This window comes from Rhea pennata, chromosome 24, assembly GCF_028389875.1.
Source record: "Rhea pennata isolate bPtePen1 chromosome 24, bPtePen1.pri, whole genome shotgun sequence".
Lineage (NCBI taxonomy): Eukaryota > Metazoa > Chordata > Aves > Rheiformes > Rheidae > Rhea > Rhea pennata.
The window spans coordinates 3,497,120-3,518,488 of NC_084686.1; the positions used below are offsets into that span (position 1 = coordinate 3,497,120).

General features: G+C 43.3%; 1 protein-coding gene across 1 annotated transcript in view; it reads left to right on the forward strand.

Moving 5' to 3' along the window:
- The window catches only part of POU2F3 (POU class 2 homeobox 3), a 43,574-nt gene that overhangs the window by 15,329 nt on the left and 6,876 nt on the right, over positions 1-21,369 (forward strand). The window contains exons 4-7 of the mRNA XM_062594639.1: positions 1,382-1,416; positions 14,986-15,090; positions 17,668-17,770; positions 21,110-21,192. Of these exons, the coding sequence (XP_062450623.1) occupies positions 1,382-1,416; positions 14,986-15,090; positions 17,668-17,770; positions 21,110-21,192 (326 nt within the window). The remainder of the gene's footprint in view (positions 1-1,381; positions 1,417-14,985; positions 15,091-17,667; positions 17,771-21,109; positions 21,193-21,369) is intronic.

The window sequence follows — 21,369 nt, forward strand, 5'->3', positions numbered from 1 at the left end:
AAGAAGTAGCACCCTGGTATTGTCCAGTAACAAAGACCTACAGCTCTGCCAAACAAGGGCGACAAAGGCACTTTAGTTTCCATCGTCAAGCTATTAGCATGTGGCAGATAAAATCTTAAGAAAAGTGTCTAGATAACAGAGGACAAAGTGCCATGAAATTGTTAAGAGGTTTTCTTATACTGACTCTACAGGTATTTTGCCATCTATGAATAATTGTACCAAGCACACTGCTGCTGAAGATCTCAGAGAAACATACTGATTCACCTGGGAATATTAGGTGTATGTTGCAAGCAGAAAAGCTGTGCACTAAATTAGGGTAGAGGCTTGTTCAGTCAAAAGCACGTCAGTGGAAGAGTTGGGTCTGTACTTCTGCCTGCACAGCCTGTCTTACCCCCTTCCCGACTTTTTGCAAGAGAGAGAATTGAGCTCGTGAAAAACATGATGTGTTGAAGCTTGATCAGATCACAAGGCATGGGCTATGCTTTATGAGAAACGTTATACTGGAAGAAACAGGAGGAGGAGGCCTCAGGGGTTTGTGCCGGGGGATATGAACAATTTAAGATTATTTACCACAAATTCAGTTGGGCTGGAGGAGAATGACTTAGGGAATGTATTGCAAAGGGAAGAGAAGGGGTTTCTTGGGGTTGCCTTTGCAACTAAAAAGGCTTCGTGGAATCCCTTAAAACATTCATATCTGTACTATATAGCCTTTCCTCTGTGATGTTCTTGATGAATTTGGCAGGTGTGATGGGGGGGGGGGAAGTGTTTATCATCAAAGGGGAATGAGTGAGGACCTGTGAGGTACCTTCAGGCTGAAACCTGTCTGATTTTCCCCCTGTGTCTGCCAATCTCTTTTGGAATCAAGGAGACGCCTCTTTAGCACAACCCCACGGCACCCTCTGTTCCTTGAGATATCCCAGAGTTACTCGGTGCCACAAGGGTACCTGAAGCTCCCTGGTTAACAGCCTCGGCCACCTTCTCACTAGCCTCTCGCACGGTTAGCTTTTGCTTTACGTATAACACCTTGCTCCTGGATTTCTGTGGAGGTTTGTAACGTCCTCCAGCTTACCTCCACTGGTATCTCCCTTCCAATCAGTTAAGCTCTCCCCCACCCTTGCTCCTTGGCCAAGTATCTCTAGGCAGAAGTAGTTCTGTTTATTTCTGCAAAGAGCTGGTATCACGAAAGGTTGCAAAAGCTGCCTTTGTGCATCCATTACTGCATTCACGTTGCTTTCACCTTCCTGCTCTTTTCCATACTCTTACAGTAAGCTTAGCTGGGCTAGCAGCATGTCTTCAGTTATGTTGTCCTGAGTTCTGTAGAGTCTAGATCGATGACGACTGTCATTAATACTGAGATCTCTTTCTGTTTGTTTCGTTGTAGGAAATGAGCAGAATGGGCTGGAATTTAACAGGCAGGTAAGAGTCTCCCTGGGTTACCAGGTATCCTTCTGCTTTCTTGAGTTACAGTGTTTTAATTCCTTGTCTTGATGAGTCCCGAGGAGCTACTGCTAGGAGATAAAGTGTTAGGTAATAAGCTACCGTTAAATAGACCACATAAGTCCTTCACAATTCCCCCTATGGGACAGAATGACACATTGTACTTCTGGTTTCCAGGCCTTCCTATTTCCTTGATGTTTGGCTGATTATAGTTTCTTTAATAAATCACCATTTGCTGGAGGCTTTTTCTGGCTTTTTAATTTTAAAAGGGACCTCAGTTACACTGCGGAACATGCAAATCTCACCCCAAAGCTCCATGCATTTCTACTGCATGTGACACTGGCACTGAAAGCACTGCAGTATGCAAGACTGAGAGCACAAGGCTGACTCACAGGAGTATCAGCAAGGACTGAAGATGAGGTGGTTTGAGGTCTTGGAGTGCCTGGGTCAAGACCAGGCCTGCCTGCAACGGCAGATTCCTCTTTGCAAGACAGTGGGGAAAGGGACAGTAGATAAATGCAAGTGTTTCTGAAAACAAGGGGAGCATAGCCCCAGTTACAAATGAATAATCTGAAGAACTGCTGTCTTTGCTGTGTTAGCTGGTCTCTATCCTCCTCTACTTTTTGCAGCTAAAAGCAGTTCCTATCTTACTAACTGCCTGGATGTTTTTGGAGCTTAAACCAGAATTGCAGGAGGAGGCTAGTGTACTCCAGAGAGTATTGATCTTGAGTCTATGCAGAAGCATGAGAAAATGTTCTGAGCCCTGGACTAAGGGTTGCTGTGGCCATCGGTGGTGTTGGACTGAGACCTTGTAAACAGAAGGGGGATGCCCAGAGTGCTAGCCAGCTGACCTGCCACAGGGCTCTGGGGTATGGCCAAGGAGCTAGAGCGAGGAAAGCAAAGAGGGCTGTAACTCCATGGGCAAGCACCAGTGTTTAAAGCAGATGTTCGCACTCTTAACAGTTCAGCAGCCTTCCTGCTTCCAGTTTTACTTTCCTCGGGTTCAAGGGTTGTGATCCTTTGCAAAGGCTTCCTGCTGACAGCAGGTGGGCAGCTGAAGCCTCTCCCTGTGACTTTTCTGTCCTCCAAGTTTGCCTTGGTGGCTCTTTGTCTGACAGATGTCAGCAGGCTCCTGTTTGTTTGTTTGGTTTGGCTGCTCTGCTTTTGGGTGGGTCGTAACTTCCTATCCAAGATGTCTTAACATGCTCAGCCATCTTCCAGGTTTTTGGAAAACCCAGCTGAAAACAAAAAGTCTTGTGTCTCCAGCTCTGTGGATTGCAGAGCTCAAAGCACAGGCTTTCTGCATGCCAGGAGAAGAATCCAATCTGCTCATAACTAGTGATAAAAGAAAATTCCCTCAAGATACATAGAAATAAGCTATGAACATATGCGATTGCTACATGTTGCAAACTTTTCCTATGGCAACACCACAAAGATGTTAGAACTGGATCCTCGGCTGAGGTCAATCAAGGAAACATTATTGACTAGTGAAGCAGTGCTGCTTTAATCAGCTGATGATTTGACTCGTTATCGCTAAGATCCTCGTCCTCTGCATGCCACTGAATGAGAGGATGCTGGTAAACTTTTGGGGACAGATAGCCTTGAAGTCTATAGGATTTCAGCCAGAGTCTGCTTGATAGAGATGTCCTCCTCCCACAGAGACTGGGCTTTTATGATAGTCTTTTGCCACATTCACTTCCCCCTCTTGTTTTTCTCTTTCCACTGTGGTAAGTTCCTTTTGTTTATGCCAACACATCTATCTATACATGTAGCTGCATAGCAAATCTGACTGGGAACTGATCAAGGTTTAAAAAGCAGAAGTCTGGGAGCAAGCACATTTTAATAGTTTTTTTAAAGCTGTGCTGATTCCCCAGAACATCAGTAGTGTCCACAGAAAGTGTCTTATGGTGATGTCAGTGGTGGGGTTATAACAGCTTCATGTGAGTGGACATAGGTACATGTAAACAGGCCTGAAGGGAGCGTGGCTCTTTGTCTCCCTCTCTTGGCTAGCCCATGTGTTTACTTGTATTATTATTATTAGTAGTATTATTTAAATGATAATAAGCCCAAATGCATGCAGATGATGCACTCAGGTTTCCGGCTGACCTCAGCTATTGGTGAATTTATCTTCAGTTCAGCAAATACATTTGAAATGACAAGAAGAAGGAAGAGCAGAGATATGTAAATATCAAAATGTTTTCACGTAAAATCAGGAGCTGAGCTTCTTCATTAGGGGTGGAGGTTGACAGGTTTTTAATTTTGGCTTGGGGTTTGGGGTTTTTTTCTTTTTTTGTTACCTTGCTGTTCAAGTTCTCAAACCGAAGCCAGAGAAGCACAGTTTGAAACCAAACTGGTGACTGAATGCAAAAGCTGCTGAGCTCTTTTTGACTTTATTTGGAGTGCTGGGTGCTAATCACTTTGAAGATCATAAATCTCACATCATTTAAGCCTCTCTCCCAGTCTTTGTAGATGGCCTACATTTCAGGTCTGCTTACCTCCCATGTTACGCTCCAGGCAGGAAGAGAAGGGTGGAGTGACCTGGTTAGACCCCTTACTTGCCTACCAATTCCCTACTGCAGCTGCTCTCACCTTGAAAACAGGGGGGAGGGAAACTCTTGTGGAGTTTGAGGTTTTCTTGCAGTTTGTGGGTCAGCCCTGTTCTTTATGAGAAAGCTGCCTTCTGATCCCTCAACCTATTTGGCAAACACTTCTTCCCCTCTCCCCTCTTCAAACTCTCCTCCCACCTGGATGCAAGAGTAATTTGTATGTGAATGAGGGGGAAAGGGTGTGTATGGAAAAAGAAGCATCTTCTGCCTTGCCTATCTGGTTTGGCTTTTTATTTAGCGAGTCTAATGCCAGTTGTTTCCTGTTTATATCAAGGGAAATGCAAAGAGACAGTAATAAACTTTCACCTTCAGTACTGGCAACCTGGATAGGGACATCAGCTTCTTGATGGTTTAGGATTCTGTCCAGAGCATGTCAAGGAGAAAAGTGAGTAACTCAGAAAATGCAGCTTCAGAACCTTGCAACAAAAGGGAATCAAGTGAGGCCTGTAAATGGTATGAATGAAAATGTCAAAATCAGGACTTTTCCTTGGTATAATGTGGTGATGTTCACCAGGTGATGCTGCTACAGTCTTATGAGGTCTTGTTTGTTTTATTTCCCCATGGGTATACTTTGTGTGGAGCCTTTAAGGAAATACTGCATTGTTTGTTTTCATAGATCACACTAAAGAAAGCTGTTCTAGAGAGCCAGGTAATTCACCTTTTGTCTGGAGTCAATTCTTGAGGTACTGCTGCTTTCTGGAATACACACACGGAGTGAGGACTGATGGTTTGGGGAGACAGCAGTGGCTGTGTGCTTGGTAGGCGCATAGTCCAGTATACAGTGCTATGCTTATGCATTGATCCACAGCTAGAGTAGGAAAAGACTCAGATTCTGAACCATTGATTTATTTACCATGAGGAAAATGTTGTGTAGGATTGTCATCTGTTAGTCCTTAGAGCAAGGCAGTCTCTGAGTGCCAGGTAGAATGAAGGCTTAGGTCTCCTCTCCTTCCAGAGGAGGGAATGAGAGGTCTTCTCCAAGCCCCTGCATGCTCTCAAGCACTGAGCTGCATGGTAGTGCTAGGAGGGAATAAGCCCATTTTGATGTAAGGCTAAAAGGTTCTTCATGACCAGTGCAGGAAAGGCTTGGAAGTGTTTGTGCATGCTCTGTATGCAAGTATGACATGAAGTTTTGTTCCAGCAAAAGGTAAATCCAGCAGACAGGCTGTCATTTGCTTAATGATAATGACAGGTTTGATATTTGTACCAATATAAATGTGATCCTGCTGTGAGACCTTGCAGTATTTAAGACAGACAAGCAGAGCATTAGTGTGCTTGAGCAGCCCAGTACTGAGTACAACTTGAATTTTCCAGTGGGTTCTTTACTCCTATCACTTTATTTTCTTTCACACACATCAAGGGACGTCATAAGGATGTATCCCTTTCCTACAAGCCTTCCAGAAATAGGTTTGGGGGAAGCTTCAGCTGGGAAAAGGAGGTGACTTGGAGGTGTATTGCGGGTGCAGGAAAGATCTTCAGAGAATAAAGGAAAGTGTACAGAGTAAAACAGAGAAACACAGTTTGTGTTAGAAGTGGCCTGGTATTTCACACACACATTAACTCAATGCTTAAATGTGCACATCAGGACCTGCACATTGCCTTTCTAACTGTTGCATATGATTGTAAGGGACACATTTCAAAACTCCTCTGTTCCAGCGCTCAGTCAGCAGTAAATAATTGAGCTGCTGAAGACTCCATGTCAGTAGGAAGTGCATAGATTTTCTGGCCAATTGAGTGTGTCTGCTATTGTTTCCCAAAAGAGCAGTGAGAGGCTAGGGCTTCTGAAAAATTTCTCCTTTCTCAATCTGAGTGAAGGATCCTGCATGTTAGGATCCCCTGCCTCCTGCAAGTAGTGCCAAAGGGGAGGCTCCCTCAGGAGCTGGTTAGCCCCCAGGTCATCTCCCAGCCCTGTTCATGTCTGACAGAGTCATTGTCCAAGGAAACTTAGATTTTTGAGTTTTACTTGGGGTTTTCACTGGTTGTTTTGAGGGAGAGAGTGAAAACTGTCTCAGGTTTTCCTAGTTGATGTCAGTAGACATAAGATGCAAGAAAGGAAAATGGGCAAACTGCACCTGAGATCTAAAATCACCAGTGGTATTTTTCAGTGTCATTAGTAACACTTTGACCTTGTTTGGTACTTTCCACCCACACGTCTGAAGGTATTTTGCTAATGAATTTAGCATCCCAGTGACTCCAGAAGGCAGGGAGGTGTTTAACCGTGTCTTACATATCAAGCAGGTAGAGACTGACTGCCTGGCTTTTTCCAAAGATGCTGAGCACTGTGATTGCAGTCAAAATCACTTTATAGGACAGTTGCCTGTGGACACTGAGGCATATTGTAATCCTGGGACTTGCTCCATGGTAGAGCTGGGATACGGACTCAGATTCTCTGATTCATAGTCTTGTGCTCAACCACAGACAAGTTCTTCCTCCCCTCTATCCTTTTGAAGGTGGAAAGAAGGGACCGACTCGTTAGGTAGTTTATTATTAATATCTGGGATGCAAAACTCCTTGCAGATTTAATTTTGCTCAGTCAGGGCTTCCCTTCCCTCTGGGTTCTTTTCTCATAGTTTTTCATTCCATTTTGTGTTCCCACCTCCCCTAATCTCATGTGTTCCCCATGTCATTTCTATTCCTGCTTGACTTTCCCCTGTGGGTAGCTCAGGCTTCAGTTTGCCCCTCAGATTTCCATCGCAGTCCTGTTTTGCCCTCCTCTCAAGGAGAGGTTCACATCCTACTTCCTTCTCCCCTCAGGATCAATTCAGATCTCGCTCTCTCTTCTTCTCTGCTTTGCCTCAAGGTATCAGCCTAAATCTTGCATCTACTTTTCATCTCTTGAGCCTTCACTGACTGGAAATAGGCCCAGCTGTCCATATCTGCCTTGACTGACATTGGATCTAAGCTGAACACCTCATTGGCCTTTCCCTTCTGAAGTTCCCTTGCTCTGTCCTAGGGATAGGCTGATTGCATAAATTTGTTTTTGTGCATTGGTTTTTCATTTAAATGCAGCTCTTTGGGAAAGCATCAGAGAAAGCTCTGGCTTGAGGGAAAGTCCTCTGTTTCTACATATGTCACTGTTTTGCTTAGGACAGATACGTAGAGAAACCTCTTTTTCAAGCTAGCTTTTTCTGGAGCCTTACAGAGGGCCTCAGATAAGATTACTGGGAACAAATTCTATAACATCAGTGAGTTTGTGATGTAGGTAATAGGGGAGGGGGAGGTTAAAGTAGGAGGAAGGATTTGAGCTTTTATCCTAATTGATGGACTGAATTATTTTTATGTTAGCCGGTAACAGTTGACAACAAACCAGCATCACTGCTGAGTTGACTGGATTCCACCTACTCTTCCAGATCCAACTGCAGCCCATTGAAAAAAATCCCGCTTTCCTCCTTCAGGAAAGCTTCTAAAGATCAACCTGTATTTCTAAGTTATTTCCTACACTTGCTGCCTTGGTCCAGTAGCAATATATCTTGCGCAGGAGCCAGCTGTTTCACAGCTGTCTTAAAGATGATGGAGAGACAGACAGGTCTCTCACCAGAGGACACATTTGCGGATGCAAATTCCTTACTCCAGCTGGCCTCCTGTCATTTATCCGGCTTGAGGAAGTCCTCTGTCTCTGTATATGGCACTGTTTTGCCTATGACAGATATGTAGAGGAACCTCTTCTTCAAACTAGGTTGTTCTGCTAAATGTTTTCTGAGCTTGCAGGGGACAAGCCCTGGTTTTGTGGAGCTATCTGTGGGGATGTAACAAATGTTTCCACGATAAAAACTCAGCTTAAGGCATGGTTGTCACTGCCAAGCCACTATTTGAGTGATCGGCACTTTTTTATGTGCTGAGTTTCATGAACTGCAGTGCATGGATATGACTCCTCTGCCTACTGGAGAATTGCTCATTGGTAATAAGGAGAGAACTCTGAATTCTTGAAGGCCTTTCATCTGGTGAGCTCCAAGAATTCAATCAAAAGCCTGCACCACCCAGCAAGGGTGGGGCCCTGCACCCATTTTGCAGAAGGGCAAGTCATAGCATAAAAAGGTGAAGGTGATGGGGTTTCAAGCAAGGCCTCTAATTTTGGAAGCCTGACATCAGTGTGCACTTTCTCCCTTCCCAGAGGTGCTAATCTGCTGGTGCTCCATGTGAAAGCAGTGGGCTGAACCAGAGCTGCCCATCCCCTTAGGAAGCAGACATTGGTTTTTCCTAATGAGAAACCCTCTTGCCCTACTTCCCCAGCACATGGAAGTTGCCCAGAGCCAGAGGTGGAAGCTGAGAACTGGATTTGAGCTCCCTCTTCCCCTCAATCACTAGACTTTATTCCCTCCACTTGAAATGAAAGACTATGCAAAATTCTCCAGCAAAGTTGATCTTCTCTCACTCCTTTTCTATCACTCTCCCTTTCTTTTTAAATTATATTACTTACGTGTGTTTAATGCAAACCCTCTAGCTGCTCTTCTTGTGTCCCAGTCCCCTGGGGCATGGCAATGGATGCCAAAACTACCCTGAACCAATCAAAGAAACTTGCAGAGCTGGGAGAAAGCCAGCCCCAGTCACGGGAGCCAACTGACTCCAAGTTAATTCCTTTCCCATGTGGGATGTGGTGGAAAGGGCCTTGCTACCAAGGGGTACCTGCGCCGCGATTCCTGTGTCTTGCCGGCAGGCACTACTCTGCCTCCTCATGGATGACTGACCCAGGAACATCGGTACTGTGCAGCAAGGAGACAGTGCCAGGTATTTAGAGAACACAGAGCAAGCCTAGTCTGCTCCTGCTACCCAGAGATCCATGGAAAGGGGAAAATCTTCATGTTGGGAATTTGGAGAACATTTAAGGGGCTGATCCTGTCCCCAGCAAAGCTCAGTAAGGCAGCTTTGCTGCTGACTTCAACAGGAACATGATTAGGCTCCAAGGAACCTGTGCGAGCATGCAAGAAGGTATAAGAGAAGCCATGAAGCCTACTGTGCGTGAAATCGGATTGATAAGGAAAGGGGCAGGGATGCAGCCCAGGGTGGGAGCAGAGTAGATAAGCACAAAGGTGTAGGCAGAGGTGGAGTTCTGGAGAGCTTTGGAAGTTGGGCAAGTGAAATTGAGAGATGCAGGAAGCAGTACTGCAACATACGAGAAGGCTGGGGCAGAAGGGCAGGACCTCCAGGCTGGGGACGGCTAGGGAAGGGAGAGTCCTGCAATGGAGCTGTGGGAGAAATCAGAGGCTTTGTGGTGGTGAAATTGTTTTTCATGCTTTGTTTGGACGTTCTCACCAATCTGTCAAAGAAAATGGCATCTTTTCCTCCTCATTTTTTAAATATTTCCAATTTGGCATGTCCACAGACCTCGGCAGAGAGTGTACCACATGCTTGAGTACAAAGAGTAACACTGAAGATACTGAAAATTGTTGTTTTTCAGTATCTTTTCACCAATTCTGTGCTCTGTGAACATGGATTGCCATATGAAAGCTCTTGCTAGCTTCTGTGAGGATCTGACAGGCATGGCAGTCTTCAGTGCAGAGCCACACTTAGTCAGAATGTGTCTATCTGAGCATTCACTCAACATGAGCATAGCCGTTTGGAGCAGATGTTCTCCACACCTCCATTTTTGTTTCTTCTCTCTCTTGATCAGCTCCTGCTTTTGAAACTTGTTGGGCTACATGTGGTTATTCTAGATTTGTCATTCAGTACATTAGAGAGAGAAATGACTTCTTTCTTTCTTCTGTTGTATTTTTCAAAGCAAAAACACCAGGGGAATGCTGTATCAGAAAGCCTATGTTTGCAAAGCCGAGTGTGGTTCTGTTTGTTTTCCTTTGTGAAGCATGTAGCTCGGTTGCACTTAAAGTTTTGATTTGCCACCCCCACTCTCGCTGGAGCTGAGGCACAACTGTTAACATCCTGGGCTGGAGCTCAGAGGATAAAGCATATCAGAGCAGGCCTCAACTAATAAACTCAAAGGGCTCATAAAGCTATGATGCAGGTGTGTTGAGGTTAGGGATTACATTTTAATTTTTCAGTGCGCTGGATGTAGTCTGTTTGGCATTCAGTGTGGGATTACTTCTACTTCTGTCATCCAGACAGTTTTTGAAAATCCCACCCCTCAGTGTAAAAGGATATCAAATTTATAGGTGAACCTCATTGTGTTGACATAAGGGGTTTCTGCCTTTTTCCTGGATGTCTATTAAGCCTTACTGTACGTGCAGGATAGTACATGTGGATATAGTAATTGCAAGCCCATTATTATTATTATTCTATAATTTCTTATTGGTGTATTTTTTTATTTTATGGTGCCTGGATGTGCAGGCAATTCACAGAGAATTCACTAGAAGTTGGGAAGACTTAGTTAACTGCAGTAGCCTTGGATCCAGTTCTGAAGCCTGTTTCTATCATAAAACTTCCTTCCTTGACTCCAGGCAAATCACTTTGGGACAATTTCAGACAACCCTGTTGTGTTAAATAGCACTCTGGGAACAATTTCAGCCAAGTGAGAACGCTGCTGTTCTTTCTTGGTGAGGGGAAATTAATTCAGACCCTCTTAATTCTCTGTGCACTGGATTCTCTTCTATCCAGTGAAAGAGTCATACCGGGAGGGAAATGAGTAAGTCAAATTCTTAAACAATTGTGAGTTGCTGACTGTGAGATGAGCCAGATGTGATGGTAGATAAATATCTGTTTCAAAGAAGTTACCATCTAAATAGAAACTACACAAGAAGCATGATTGTCTTCTGTACCCAGAGTTCATCCTTGCAGGGATAGTTACAGATCCTATGTAATAACTGGTAAGGGCAAAGGCTGACATGGCTTTAATAGCCTCACTCTGGCAGGGTAGGGGAAACTGTTATCGAGCTTTGGAGAAAGCATCCAAGTTGGGTGTTGGATCAGTCGATTGGTCCCACCTTTGATGAGGATGACAAGGATGACAGATTGATGCTAACATTACATCAGAAGAGCTCATCTAAAGGAGGTGGCTTGGGGCTGTATTCAAGCTGCCAGCTTTGGTGTCTAACAGCCAATAAAGAGCAATTTAGATTGCCAGTGAGTAGTGACCCATTCAGCTGGAGATACTTGGTTTACTTCTTGAATTGCTCATTGATCTCTTAAACATAGGCGGTTCACGAAGTACCTAAAGCCAACCCAGGCAGTGGAGCTGAGTTGATTCAAGAAGGTTGCAGCCAAAGTCTTGTCCGACCAATGGCATCCAGCTGCCAGTTCATTGGATCAAATGTGGGTCGGTCGGCCAGTCAGTCGGTCTGTCTCAGAAGGGTATAGCCTTCTACATGGTGAGATAGGAGCTGCTAACATGAATTTTTCCAACTTCCTCATGTAATGCTGTTTTTTCACAGCTTTGCAATATGTCTGCAGGATGTTTTCACGAGCCTAATGTTTGCCAAAAGTTCACAGATCAGTTACAAAACAGATGTACTTTTTTTTCCTCCCTTTCTTCCTACTGGTAAGGAAGAGTTTGGGCAGTAATTGCAGGCAGGTTGGGAGATGTTTTCTTCGTAATTCTCCTTCTTATGAAATGTTTATGAAACACCTTCCACAAATCAGTTACGCAAGTAAGCTGAAGAGCTTTGATCATTTTCCATCGCCCTCAATATGTTTCTTAGTTTGTTTTGCTTTTTGTTTTTGTTTTTAGGCCAGAGATAGATAAGAAACAATCCATCGCTGGCCAGGCCCAGCAGATGCTCTAGCCAACGAAGCAAGGGATGCTATTTCCCTCTCCAGTCAACCTTCCAGTGTTTTTCACTTTGTTTGCTTGGGGGCAGCTAACCCTATTTTAAGGCTGTGGAAACATCCACCTGAGATTTGCCAGTGTGATTCCTTTTCTATCCCGGAGAAGCCCTCCGTAGCTTTGCATTCTGGTGCCGCCACCTGCTGTTACCTCCTCAAGAGGAGCTTTAAACTGCTCCCAACCCTACCTGGAGACTGCCCTGCAGCGCAAGGGGCAGATGCCTGCAGAATTTCAGCTGACAGTATAGGCTCTGTGCCTCTCTCCTGCTGTGAGTGAAAGCCAAGGTCCTGGACAGTAGGATTTGGTTAACTAAATCACTCTTGCTCACTTGCAGGGTTTTATCATGGGTCTCATGATATACCTATGTGAGGTCATTCTATGACAGTTTCAGCTTGTTTGGTGTCTGTAATGAAAATTTTCTCTTGCGTTTGTAGAAATTGCCTGCAAATGTGACTCAGATGCACAGAGAAATAGGGAGGCAACTTTTCCTCTTGTTTTATTAATATGTAATTTACATTATTTTAAAGTAGTCTCATGATACTAAGCAGTCTCACCCACAATATGTGTTGTTTGGTGGGGGGGGGAGTGAGTTTTGGGTTTTTTAACATACAGTTGGTAATAATGCTGGTCTAGCCAGGGAAAAAATGAAAGTGTAGGAATTGCATTAACCATCCCAAATGTTGGGTTTGGGGTATATCCTGAACTCACAGTAATGAACAATTAGCCAGCTTCAGGCCTCTTGGGGAGAGGAAGAGGAGGGAGAAGTATATTTGTGTCTAAAACCAAAGAAAAATGTGCAGAGGAGAAGGATTTGTTGGGAACATCCAGGTTCCTGCCTACTGCACAAGCAAAAGCCAGAGAATTCCAGGAACGGGGGAAGGAGCAATGGGAGATGTTGTTGTTTTTAGATTGGGAACCAGTCCTTTGCCAAACCCACCTCTCGTTCTCATTTTGTGCGATGCTGGGATCTAGCTACACACCCCTTTCAGCCTGGAACGCTTCCAAAACATTCTGTTTGGCAGCTGTAAAAATTGATTTCGGTTTGGAAATGGCTCGTGCTTCTTCAACACTCCGCTGCTATTGGGATCTTAACTCAGGCGAGATCAAGTAGCTTGTTCTCTAAGATGCTGTTATCTTTTCTTTGGGGGGCTGTTTAGACTTGGATGACTGCTTTGTATGAGGCAGACACACATGAATTGCAAGCAAGGGTAATTTATTTATTTATTTTTACTTTTTGACTTGGGTGACTTTTTTTTAGATGCACCCCTGGAAAGAAAAGTATGCATGAAACCATTTGTCAGCAGTGATTGGATGGCTCAGGCGTAACGGTGTTTTTTCTTGAGCTGTTCATCTAACATTTAGTAACTTAAACACTATCCACATTGATAGTGATCAAGAAGTTCTTTCCATCTGATTTTTTTTCATCAAGCTAAGAGTGATGATCATACCAACGTGAAAGGTAGGAAAGAACTGGAATTCATAGCATGTATAAGTCTTGTTGCAAGGAGCTAGTATTATTGCAAAAATAGTTTCGGCAGTGTCCAGAGCTGTAGCTGTAATGAAAGGAGATGTTGTAATTCTCTTCTGTCTGCACAGCACCTTCTGCAACACAGAGATTAATGTTTACAGGGCCAGCTCCTTGCATGGCAACTCTGATCCTCTCATGCTCCCTTTCTTTCTTTCATATATCTCTTTGTGGAGACTTTTGCTTTTGTTTGCTTTACTCAAATTGAAATAAAAACTCCTTTGGCCAATAACTTTCACTTGGTTGATTATTTCTAATCGGTGAATTTCTTGTCCCCTTCTGCTGGTAGGAGGCTGTGTGACCTAAACTCCACACCAGCACCACAAAACACCAGCAAATAGGGCCACTGGTCTCTCTGGGGATACTGCACTCTGTTATTTGATAGTTATTTGATGGGAGGTGCTGAGGTTTAGTCCAGATAGTAAGAGTCACTGATGCTGAGCCCATGGACAGCATTTTTAAGACCTGTCCATTCTGGTGCCTTCCTGTTTTTTCCAGTTGGTTGAAGATGTTCCATCTTCTCACACTGGAAAGGCTTAGACTAGGTGTGGGACCACTGATTTAAACCTTGTTCCAGGCATTCTCAGGCTTGAGAATAAGTTGAGTCTAAGACTGGAAATTGTTTTCTTCGATCCTTTCTTAGAGAAGACTTGTTAGAAGAGATGCATAAGACCTTTCTGTCTCCTGAGTGGCATCTGAGAACAGAAACTCTTCAGTTTCTTGAATTTTCTTGAACTGATTAAAAAGCTTTTAAAATCTCCCAGACAGGTTTCCTGACCCCTCTCTCCTGTTTCAGTCATCTTTATCAAGACACTAGCTAGTGTAAAGTGATATAACAGGTTTATTACATAGCAGCAATGTTAAAAATGAACATGGAGAATATGAAATAAACTAGATTCAAAGATTTAGTTCTGATCTCTGGGTAAGTGTTGCTCTTAAGAATGTGGACTCATAAATCCTGATTTTTGTAGAGAGATATCTTTCTTGAACATTAAAATAGGGCAAAGTGGCCATTGGACAAAGGACTGATGCCTGTAAAGTTCACCAAATTTTTCTCCACAGAGCCTTCTAGCTAAGGAAAAAGATTTTTCCTTGCCAGATTAGTACACTTAATTAGTTTTCATATTTTTTGTAATTTTCTGGTAAAAGCTGAGAGAATATGGGGTGGTTCATTTCCAAGTCTGGAATATTATGCTACCTTTCGAGGTCTTTTACTTCACGATCTTTCCTTTCCTATTCCCTTATATCCCTCACTTACCTACTGAACAAAATGAGAGGTCATCAACCCCACCACAGGATGTAAATAGTAATTTATAAAGGTGAATTGCATTCTATCTTTCCACAAAATGTGGAATTGTCAGTGCGTTGCCTGAGAAGAGCATTCACATACATAAATTAAAAGCTCTTAGGTCACTGGAACTTGGTTAATTAACTTTAATTAACATGCTTGAATTGAGCAAACTGCAGGCTCTCTCTTGGTTTGGCAGAGCAGAAAAAATATGCCCGTATTATAGCCTAGGCAGCAGAAATCCCAAATGACCTGTGCCTTTCTGCAAAGCCAGAGATGGATTCAGCAAGCCCTGACCTCTAACATTTTGCTAAAAAGGGTTGTCTCTCTCTTCCACCCTCTAAGACTGTCCCAACTTCCCATATCTCCTTTTTTCTGTCAGTTCCCTAACACTACATTACTTTTTGCTCTTTTTCAGATTAAAACTGAAGACCTCAGTGACTCCTTGCAACCTACCATCCCCACTAGGTCAGGTCATCTTGTACAGGGATCATCAATGATGCCTGGAAGCCAAATAGCAGGGGTAAGTGATGGTGCAAACCCAGGAATCCAGAAGTCCTAAATGGCACTGGTCAATGAATCTCCAGATGAAAGGTAGTTTTTGAGAGACACTTGCTACAGTCAATAAACCTTTTGACAGTGACAAAAGGAGACTTGAGGATATGATGGACCCTAAATCAGAAAAGGTGAATCTGTACTGCAAAAAGTCAGACAACTCCTCAGCAGCCTGTAGACTTTGTGTAATGCCTTGCCACTGGATGAAGAATGTTTAACATAGGTTCAGAGGCAGACTGGACACATCCTTGGAAGAGATTTTCTTTGAGGGCTACTAAGTAGGCAAACCACACCATGGTCAGGAAATCCCTTGAGCTGAAATAATTGGAGGTGTTGGATATGCTTGCCATGGTCTTCCTCTTTCCTGAATGTCTGATTAATGCCATTGTTGGAGATAGCATCCTAGGCTAGATTAGCTCTTGATCTGAACCATCCTTAACTCTGTTAGATTCAGCTGAGTTACACCAGCGAAGAAATTTGTTCCTCGTAGGATTTTTTTTTTAACTATATATAAAAAATTGGAGTTTAGCACCTAAGCCTTGTTAAATTCCTGTGAGACTTGGATGCTCATTTATCCCTTCCTTCATTCTGGCATGGAGTATTCAGATCCCTTACACAGTGCAGGGATGGCTGAACTTCCCCAAGGCTTCACAACACTGCTTGAAAAGCTCAGAGAGCTCATCTAACTGAGTAATGAACTCCATAAAAAAAAGTAGCTCTAAAGAGAGTGGGTTTAATTGGGGCGTTTTGCTGTCCATCCCAAGTGAATGCAAACTGTTATTCCTTAACCCCAACAAAAGACCCAGGGCTGTTATCTCCGGTAAAGGGAAAGAGCGCTAGGAGGCAGTCCTTGTCTCTCAGTACCTATTGCCTGCACTGCTGAACTGAGAGTGGGGAATTCTCGGCAACTACGTGGTGAAGAGCAAGAGGTGTTGGATATGCTTGCCATTTAGGACCCACTTGATGGTGGCTGGGTACACTGCAGCCCATTTGCTGCTGGTGAAGAGAGTCAGGTGCTAATGGGCCTTGCTTCTTTCCTATCTCAGCACACCCCTAACTGGAAAATCAGCACTGTGCAGAAAGCAGTCTCTCAGTGCTTGCAAGATAGGTCACCTGCATCTTTTCGGTTTAATTTCTGCCCTCTAAAATCAGTCTGTCTTGAAGAAATTGAGATCCAAATGACCATAGAATCATAGAATCACTGAGGTTGGAAGGGATCTCTGGAGATCATCTAGTCCAACCCTCAAACGAGTGGCCCGTACAGGGATCGAACCCGCGACCCTGGCATTGTTAACACCACTCTCTAACCAACTGAGCTAAACCTGTGATATTGTTCTTATTTCCAACAACCAGATCTTGATTGCCAGTCCATCAAAAATGTCATTTTCAAGGATTAACTTTTTATTTCAGATGAAATGAGACAATTCTTCATGTTGATGTCTGTGTGTGCACAGATTTACATATATATATATACATATATATTCTATGATATATATATATATATATATATATATCATAGAATCATAGAATCAGTAAGGTTGGAAGGGACCTCTGAAGATCATCTAGTCCAACCTCCCTGCTCAGCAGGGTCACCTAGAGCATGTTAGACAAGGTTGCATCCAGGCAGGCCTTGAAGATCTCCAGAGAAGGAGACTCCACAACCTCTCTGGGCAACCTGTGCCAGTGCTCTGTCACTCTCACAGGGAAGAAATTCCCCCCTCACGCTCAGGCGGAACTTCCTGTGCTTCAATTTCTGCCCATTGCCTCTTGTCCTGTCACATGAGGCAACTGAAAAGAGCTTGTCCCCATCCCCTCAACACCCTCCCTTCAGGTACTTGTAGACATTGATAAGATCCCCCCCTCAGTCTTCTCTTCCCCAGGCTGAACAGGCCCAGCTCTCACAGCCGTTCCTCGCAGGGCAGGTGCTCCAGCCCTCTGATCATCCTCGTAGCCCTACACTGGACTCTCTCCAGTAGCTCCACGTCTCTCTTGTCCTGGGGAGCCCAGAACCAGACCCAGTACTCGAGATGAGGCCTCACCAGGGCTGAGCAGAGGGACGGGATCACCTCCCTCGACCTGCTGGCAACAGTCTTCCTAATGCACCCAAGGATACTATTGGCCTTCTTGGCCACAAGGGCACATTGCTGGCTCACAGTCATCTTGTCATCCACCAGCACTCCCAGGTCCTTCTCTGCAGAGCTGCTCTCTAGCAGGTCAGCTCCCAGCTTGTACTGGTGCCTAGGGTTATTCCTCCCTAGGTGCAGGACTCTGCACTTGCCCTTGTTGAGGTTCCTCTCCACCCAGCTCTCCATATATATATATGTATATATATACAGCTGAAAACTGATTCTGGAGTAATCTGGGTCTGTAGCTCACCAGTGGACAAATTACACATACACAGTTTATTGGCGTTTAAAGGAAAAGTGGGAATGGGATCAGGGATGGTATTAAAGAGAATGGAGTAGGGGAACTTTATTGGAGAGGTAATGCTGTGCAAAGAGCAGACATTTTTGAGCTTTGTTGTTGCTTTTGCTTTTCCCTATAGGATATGAGCTCTCTTCACACCTTGCAGCAGCTTGTATTACTTCCTGGTCATATGCAGTCAGTTCCCCAATTTCTTCTCTCTCAGTCCCAAGCAGGGCAACAAGGTAAGAGCAATAAGAGCTGAAAGAGGTATCATTATAAGTAGATATGCATCTAGCAAGAACCTCCTTATTCATGGCTGTTGCTCTGAATCTGATTTGCTACAATTTTCCTGGCATTACTGTGTCTGTTATGCTGTTACCAGACCCATTTCCACACTCCCGCCCCATTCTTCTCCCTATGCTGGTTCCTCAACCTGGGATGAACTCCTGCTCAAGTAGATGCTGCAGGATAGATCCAGCTCCGGAGATGCTCCTGGCATTTGTGGCTTATGTATGTCAAGAGTGCCACCTTGGGGCCAGTCTTTGCAGGCCTGGTAGGGCATCCACCTCTGAAATTCAGGACAGTATCCAACTGGGTTTCAGCAAACCAGCATGGAGCTTGCTCCTTGGGAGTGGGTGAAGCATGCCCAGTGGTCCAGCCTCATTAGGTTAACGCTATGTTCATTTATTCCAGACAGCTAAGGAGTGGTTGAGTTGATCTAAGTACTTTAGAGGGAGAGTAAACCCAGGGAAGGAGTTCAGCTGCTCAGGGGAAAGAATGGTGCTAGCACCAGAACAACAGGTCTAACCTAGCCAGGAGCAACCTGGGGTTGGGAATGAATCAAGAGGTTTGAAACTGCCAGTGGTTGTTCTTAAATCTCACACCAATTCATGGGGTTGAAGAGGATGAGAGGCTTAACTACTTTAGAAATGGAGTATAACCAGCTTCATGAAAAGGATAAGAGGGTAGAGAACACTGAATCCCATGTCAAAGAAAGTCCTCATGTTTCTGTTTTTACATGTAACATTTCTTATGGTATTTCTCAAACCACTGAGACACAAGCATGCCCTTAAGGAAGTTTTATGCCTGCTTGTGGTAGGACAACCAGATCTTGATCTCATAACTTGATAGATGAAAAGGGACTTGGGTCCTTTGATCATGCCCTTGATTTGTTCAGGGACAAAGGTCTTGCTGACCAAATTCTGACCAAAATTCAGAATTAAGACAATAAAATATCTCCACCTTGAATGCAATGGTATATATGTTCTGAAAGAAAAGCACTATAATTTAGGCAAGTTCAGTGGAAAATCCATTATGTATTGACATACATACATAAACTCTTCTCTCTGCCAAATGGTGCTGAGTCATGCATCAAGAAACTACTTGATATATATTTAACAATAATCCAGGATTTAGCTTCTTTGAACTGGCACGGTCAGGATAATCTATTGCTAAACACCTTGTTTATTCATGTGTAATAGGAAACATTATGCTAGAAAACAGAACTTACTTCCTTTTTTAGTTATACTCTTTTCTAAGTGACTTCCTTTGGTAGTTATAATGCCTCCAACAAACGGTCACTTGTTTGGACAAAATCTTTTTTGCTTCCAGACTTAATAAAGAATGGATATTCTGGAGAGTAGCCAGCTCTTTGTACAAGAGTGCTTCCATTTGAATAGATGACTGTCAAGTTTTAATGGCCGTGTGCTGTGTAGATGCACAGGGACTACAGAATGAAAGTAAAGGCATCGATCAGTTTTGTGGAATTGGTTGTTTGGCATAGATACAGGTGGAACATTCTTCATACAAATAAGATGCATGAAATGTTCCTGAAACGGTCCCTGAACTGTCATGGGTACATCCATCCTCAGCTTTTTCTGAGTTCTGGCCGACAGGTACATCAGTTTATGGATTTTTCTGACCAAGGGTTGTGAGTCCAGCCTTTCCAACATTACATAGCTGTTTGGTTTGATTTTAATGTTTTAAAGCCACTTTTAAGCCAGGTGGGTTCCAGGTCTGGCTCATTATGCCCTGATCCGATTCATTGTGCAGCCCTTCAAACAGCTAATGCTGGCACACTTGGAAAAGGGAAGTCAGAAATCTGTGGTGTGAAGACTGAAACAGGCAGCCAGGGAGATGCTGGGAATCCTTTCAGCCAAACTATCGCTGCTGAAGGCTTCATCTTACAAAAACACAGCCTCAGTCTCATCAGTTGTCTAACTAGTGATTCCTGAATCCAGTCCATAATTTTCATTTGAACTAAAGATGAGCTTTTGCAAAGGTGTTCAATCATGATTTTAAAGACTCCAAATGACAGAGCTTCCGCCACGTCCCTAGGCAAGTCATTCCAGTGATTAATTACCTTCTCTGTTAAAAATGTGCACCTCATTACCAGCCTGCATTTGAAATTCAAAGTTGTTCTAGCATTAGAGAAGGCTCATTGAAACACCAATCTAAATAAATAAATGGGATCCTGCACATTCAGATCTAAATTAAAAAGGGAGAGAGTGAGAGGAGAGAGGGATGGGGGAAATTCTAGAGATGATCTTTCCCCTCCCCGCCCTTTTTTTAGCAGAAGTCCATAAATTTCTATAAATTTTCCTATTACTGTCAATTACAGTCAATAGAATATATTGACTGTTTCAAGAAATGTTGTAAATCCTCACTAAATTCTATAGGCTTCAAGTGCAATGGACTTGCAAAACCTGACTAAATTTCTATAGAACTATAATGCTTTGGTCAGTACTAAACCCTTAAGGACTAAACCTGTAAGTACAAACGTATTTCCCTAGAAGAGAAATAGGTTTGTACATGGCAATTTGTCAACTAAGCAATTACACAGTCTCCATAAATACTATTTTTAATAGTAAATTAATTAATTAATTAGTTAAAAATTAGTTAATTTTATAATTTACCCTCTTTTTCCTTTCATAATTTTGTGTCAGTTTATATATTCCAAAACAAATTCAATTTATTTGAAATATAGTAAGGCAGAAAAAGGATCAGATGGCTTCAAAATGACACTTCAAAATGAATTGTATAATAGAAAGCAGAGCAGATAGGCTCATGAGATTAACAGTAAGATCAGGATATTTTTAATAAAATCAAGTGACTGAAAGTTGAAGTTGTTAAAGCTTTTATTGGAAATAAGATGAAAATTTTTAATAGCTACAGTGATTAAGTACTGGGAGAATCATCACTAAAGATGCAGTAAATTCTTAGTTATCTGGCATCTTTCTAAAAGCAAAGTTATACATCTATGTAAAATATCTATGTCCTAGTTCAACCTCAGGTTAATAAGCTAGATGTAGGAATCAGTGAAATATTTTACCTATATCATTATTGTGGTAATACCTTTCAGGTTAAAAAGTCATGAAAAGGTTATTTCTCAGAATAACCCAGTTCAGAGCCATTCTCATTTGTAGTGGCCGAAGGTCTGTTGTTTTGAACAAGGACTGGTTGATATTTTCCATTCAGAGCTCCTTGAGCCTTTCCTGTGCAGAGCATAGTATGATGCACAGCCGTCTGCGTGCTGATGGAAGAGCAGGCCTGATTTAATATATCTCTTTTTCTCTCCTCAGCTTTGCAGCCAAACCTCCTTTCATTCCCTCAGCAACAGAGCAGCCTTCTCCTCTCCCAGCCGGGACCCAGCTTAGCATCACAGGTAACTTGCACTCAGCCTGACTGGGCAAAGAGTTGGACTGAAAGAAACCTGGGCACCACATTAGAGTTCACCAAGGGGTCCCAGATCAATGGCAAATTTACGTGAAGAAAAGTTCTCCTACTTCTAGTTCTTCCCTCTGTCTCTCACCCCCATCTGTAGATGCAATCCGAGTTCAGA